Here is a 5,227-nt window from a genome sequence, read left to right as displayed (position 1 = left end):
AATTTAAGAAACTCAAGTTAATAAATTTAAAAAATGCAACCGAATAAAAAAAAAAACAAAAACAAAAAACGCAACCGAATAAATTTAAGAAACTCAACAAAATAAATGTGTTTATTACCAACCACCACAAACCAAGAGTGTCACAGTTTTTTATTTTGAAAATCTTTTCCCCTTGAACACTCAGAGGGACATTTGTTGACCCGTTGCTATGGTGACGGAGCAGTGATACACAATGTGATTTAACTGTTGCCGGGACTACTTGTGCGTAATGTGTTTGTTTATTTCTCCTTACACTGAGTTCACAGAGTTTAGTGCCGTAAAGTGACGACATCTCCATACAGACGAGCAGAAATGTTCCGTAGCAGAGCTTTAACTTTCTTCTATAAACATTGGAATAGATTTTTAAGTTAAAACGAAATCCAGGCACTTCAAAAAAAAGTTTTTGTTAAACTAAAACCCTGATGAAGAGTCATGAATCTGTGTCTCATTTATTCATTTTTCAAAATAAAACCAGAAGTAAGAAAACAAAATAAAACAAAACAAAAAAATATTTTTGTCATTATTTGTCTCCAAAACCAAAATGAATAAAACAGATAATGATTCATTTTTTCAGTTTTGTGTTTAAACAAATAATGGAAAAAAAACAAAAACAGATCAGTCCTGGTTTAGTCCTGGTTTAGACCTGGTTTAGTCCTGGTTTAGTCCTGGTTTAGTCCTAGTTAGTCCTGGTTCAGACCTGGTTTAGTCCTGGTTTAGTCCTAGGTCCTGGTTAGTCCTGGTTAGTCCTGGTTTAGTCCTGGTTTAGTCCTGGTTTAGTCCTGGTTTAGTCCTGGTTTAGTCCTGGTTTAGTCCTGGTTTAGTCCTGGTTTAGACCTGGTTTAGTCCTGGTTTAGTCCTGGTTTAGACCTGGTTTAGTCCTGGTTTAGTCCTGGTTTAGTCCTGGTTTAGACCTGGTTTAGTCCTGGTTTAGTCCTGGTTTAGACCTGGTTTAGTCCTGGTTTAGTCCTGGTTTAGTCCTGGTTTAGTCCTGGTTTAGACCTGGTTTAGTCCTGGTTTAGTCCTGGTTTAGTCCTGGTTTAGACCTGGTTTAGTCCTGGTTTAGTCCTGAGTTTAGTCCTGGTTTAGTCCTGGTTTAGTCCTGGTTTAGTCCGTATGTGACGCAAAAGTCCAACATCTTCAGTTTTTATTCTGGCTTCATGGTCAAAATTGGAAAAACCTGATCACAGCCGATTCCCGTTTCATCCATTTTTCATTTAAACACAAAAACTGAAAAAACAAAAACAAAAACTGAATCATTATCTGTTTTTTTATTTTGATTTTGGAGACAAATAATAAAGAAAATTGTTGCTTATTTGTTCTTTAGTTTTATTTTGAAAAACGACCGATGGAGCGACACGTGGACTGTCGCCGTGGAAACACGTCGGCTTCGGTCGTTTCAGTAAAAACCGTCTCACTTCTCCTCGTGACACTTTGACTTTTTTTGGCGAAACTGGCCTGGATTTCGTGGAGTCTAAACACACACACACACACACACACACACACACACACACACACACACACACACACACACTTTTGTTTTCTCCTTATTTTTAAGTGAAATTAAATTCAGATTATTTCACCCGAAACAAACTGGAGCAGCAGCGACGTTTAAACTCTCCCCAAAGTCCAACTGTGCAAAAAAATGTATGATTGTTCTACAGAGAAGCAGCATCTACACAGAACCACAGACCCACAGAACCACAGACCCACAGACCCACAGACCCACAGACCACAGAACCACAGACCCACAGACCCACAGACCCACACCACAGGGCGTCGTACAAAAGATTATACAAAAATAAACTGTAAACTTTGGCATAAGAAGCAACAAAGGCCCAAAACAGGAGTCGAACCCAAAACCACAAACTGAAGAAACAAGACGACACCACAGACCTGGTTTAGACCTGGTTTAGATCTGGTTTAGACCTGGTTTAGATCTGGTTTAGATCTGGTTTAGATCTGGTTTAGTCCTTTAAAGGGGCCACATGTTTTTACACAAACTGAACTGGAGCCAGAGTTTGTGGAGCCTGATCAGGTCCATGAACACTTCCTGTCTGTGTGTGTTTGTTTCTTCAGTCTGTGGTGAAACTCCTGAGACCAAAAGCAGCGACAACAGAAAAGTGCAGCAGTGACACGACCACAGACGTCCAACAAACGTCCAACAAACGTCCAACAAACGTCCAAAAAAAAAAACACTTCAGCTTCAGCTTCAGTTTCAGTTTCAGTTTCAGTTTCAGTTTCAGTCCCGGAGGCGTCGGCTCTGATTCACTCTGATCAACAAGTCTGGACTTTTTCCTCAAACGTGTCGCTGACGACCCTCTGACCTCTGACCTCTGCAGCAGCAAAGCGGCGCCTCGTGGAGAAACGAGAACCAACGAGTTTACAGGACGACAAGAGGGAGGGCATCTGACACACACAGACACACAGACACATGTGACCTGGGCACAGTGTGACGCAGGAGGACGGGAGGGCATCTGACACAGGACGACACGTGTGAAGATCAGATTCAGACTCTTCCAGAAGAATAAAGTTTGTTTTGTACAAATAACTTTGTCACATTAAAACTTTCTGGATCTAAAAGTGAAACAGGAAAAAAAAAAAAAAAACTGGAGGAAAAATCAAACTGAAGAAAAAATAAAGCACCAGTGACACGAGATCCAGAACCACAGGACCAGAGTCCAGAACCACAGGACCAGAGTCCAGAGTCCAGGACCACAGGACCAGAGGACCAGGACCAGGACCAGAGTCCAGGACCACAGGACCAGAACCAGAGTCCAGGACCAGAACCACAGGACCAGAGTCCAGGACCAGAGTCCAGAGTCCCCCGGGGCCCGGGTCCGGAGAGTCCAGAGGCGTGTCTGTCCTTGACCCAGTTCCAAACGCACGCGCCCCAGGGAGGAGGTGCGCGCGCATCATAGCTGGTTGACGGCGAGCGTGTTGACGTAGCCGTGCGGACACATGTCGTTCTCGGAGACTCCGTGGGAAAAGTGCGCGGGGTTTGACGCGGCGAGTTTACGCGCGCCGCGCGCGGTGAGACACTGCTCCGTGAGCTCGAGCGCGCGGCACGTGAGCATAAACACGTTCTTGAATAAAAACACGGACACGGGCGCGCCGTGCGCGTACACCTGGAAGCAGCGCACCACCAGCAGCGGCGCGTTCACGAGAAGTCCCGTGAAGAAGCGCGCGCACAGGGACCGGCACGTGAGTTCGGACGCGGTGAGCTCGTGCAGCCAAATGACCGGCGCGAAAAGCGCGAGGAAGAACGCGCAGAGCACCGCGTACCGCAGCGGCGGCACCGGAAGCTCGTTCCGCAGCAGAAGCTCCACGAGCGTGAAACTGTCCAGCAGGTCCAGGCACGTGTTCAGGAAGCTGGCGTGCGCGCGGTGCCGCGTGGCTCCGGTGCCGTCCTCCGTGACCGCGCCGATGAGGCAGAAGAGCAGCGGCGCGGACAGAAGCACCGCGCCCTTAAAGCCCGTGACGCCGCACGGAACCTTCAGCGTGAGCAGCTCCAGGATGGACGTCTCCACCACCAGCACCATCTTCGGCGTGCACGCGATCACGTAGATGAGCCACGCCAGGTACGCGTACGTGAACTCCCCCAGACCCGCGCCGCGCGCGGAGCTCTTCTGATGGAAGCCGCACGCGCGCTCGCGCTTATTCCGCGCGTTCTTGATGAAGAAAATGGCCCATCCGGACAGAACCACGAGGTCCGTGGCGATCCACGAGCACCAGGACAGGTCCGTGAACGCGATGAGGTAAAAGTCCAGCACCGCGCCCTGCAGCGCGAGCACCGCGAAGCACAGCGCCTTGTAGAGCGCGCGGCCGCGGGAGGCGAGCGGCGCCGCGCCGCTGTGCGTGAGCTCCGCGGAGGTCATGAGGCTGTCGGAGGCCGCGGGCCGCGCGCTGTCGCTGTCGCTGGAGCCGCTGAGGAGGAGCCCGGAGCCGGGGCGGGATCCGGGAGTGGAGCCGCTGGAGGAGCCGCGGTGCGCGCGGAGCTGCTGTGAGATCATTCCGCTCCTGACGCTGCCGCTGCCGCCTCTGACGCGCCGCTGACGCCAACGAGGACGCGGCAAAGCGCGGCACGGACCGGAGCGGACTCACGTGGACTGACCCGAGTCCAGAACCAGACCCACTGTGCCCAGACAGAAGACCAGAGTGGAGTCGTGTCCTCTCCAGGTCCAGGTCCAGGTCCAGGTCTCGTTTGTTGGATCAGGATCAGACTTTGTGGTTTTATCACAAATTTACAACAAACAGAAAGTGACATTTATGATCCAGGAGGAAAAATAAAAAACTGACTGAACAAGAAAATATGCAAATAAAAACATTTCTAACAAAATCTCATTTCAATTCAGTCCCGGTTCAGTCCTGGTTTAGACCTGGTTTAGTCCCAGTTCAGTCCTGGTTTAGTCCCGGTTCAGTCCTGGTTTAGTCCTGGTTCAGTCCTGGTTCAGTCCTGGTTTAGTCCTGGTTCAGTCCTGGTTTAGTCCTGGTTCAGTCCTGGTTCAGTCCTGGTTTAGACCTGGTTTAGTTTTGTTTAAAGTGAATAAATCAGAGTCTGAGTAAAGTGATTACATTTTGTTTTTATTAAACACATGAGATCTGCCGAGGGCTTTAAACACAACCCCCTCCTCAGTCCCTCCCTCCTTTCCTCCTTTCTTCCCTCCTTTCCTTCCTTCGTTAAATCCCTCGTTATGAGAGTGTGACCTATGTACAAACTCCATTACCCACGACGCACCTGGGCGCCCGCGACACGGAGCGCGGATCCCTCCACGCCGCGCACACAGCACAAGGACAGACGCACGGAAAGTAGTTCCACTCACACGAGGGCGACGCGACGGGAGAGAAACGAGCCGACGCCTCAGAGCCCGAAGCTTCAGAGCTCGAAGCTTCAGAGCTCGAAGCTTCAGAGCTCAGAAGCCCGAAGCTTCAGAAGAAGCTCAGAGCTCGAAGCTTCAGAGCCCGAAGCTTCAGAGCTCGAAGCTTCAGAGCCCGAAGCTTCAGAGCCCGAAGCTTCAGAGCTCGAAGCTTCAGAGCTCGAAGCTTCAGAGCTCGAAGCTTCAGAGCTCGAAGCTTCAGAACCGACGCCTCAGAGCCGCTGCTTGAGCTCGACCAGGAAAAATAAGATAAAGGAAAATAAAATAAAAAACAGAAGTTGGAGTTGACGTAACAAAAAAATGTCGTTTTGTTT

General features: G+C 49.5%; 1 protein-coding gene across 1 annotated transcript; it reads right to left on the bottom strand.

The window, feature by feature from the left end:
• Positions 1-2,938: 2,938 nt before the first annotated feature.
• tmem121b (transmembrane protein 121B) lies at positions 2,939-4,945 on the bottom strand. Its single transcript, XM_055159906.1, has one exon. The coding sequence runs from the start codon at positions 4,047-4,049 to the stop codon at positions 2,952-2,954; it is 1,098 nt and encodes a 365-aa protein (XP_055015881.1). The 5' UTR covers positions 4,050-4,945; the 3' UTR covers positions 2,939-2,951.
• Between the last annotated feature and the right edge of the window lie 282 nt (positions 4,946-5,227).

The sequence above is a fragment of the Boleophthalmus pectinirostris genome, unplaced genomic scaffold (genome assembly GCF_026225935.1).
Source record: "Boleophthalmus pectinirostris isolate CB_2022bp ecotype Guang Dong unplaced genomic scaffold, ASM2622593v1 HiC_scaffold_2825, whole genome shotgun sequence".
Taxonomy (NCBI): Eukaryota; Metazoa; Chordata; class Actinopteri; order Gobiiformes; family Gobiidae; genus Boleophthalmus; species Boleophthalmus pectinirostris.
The sequence above is the reverse complement of the archived record's forward strand: the minus strand, read 5'-3'. Positions and strand labels throughout refer to the sequence as shown.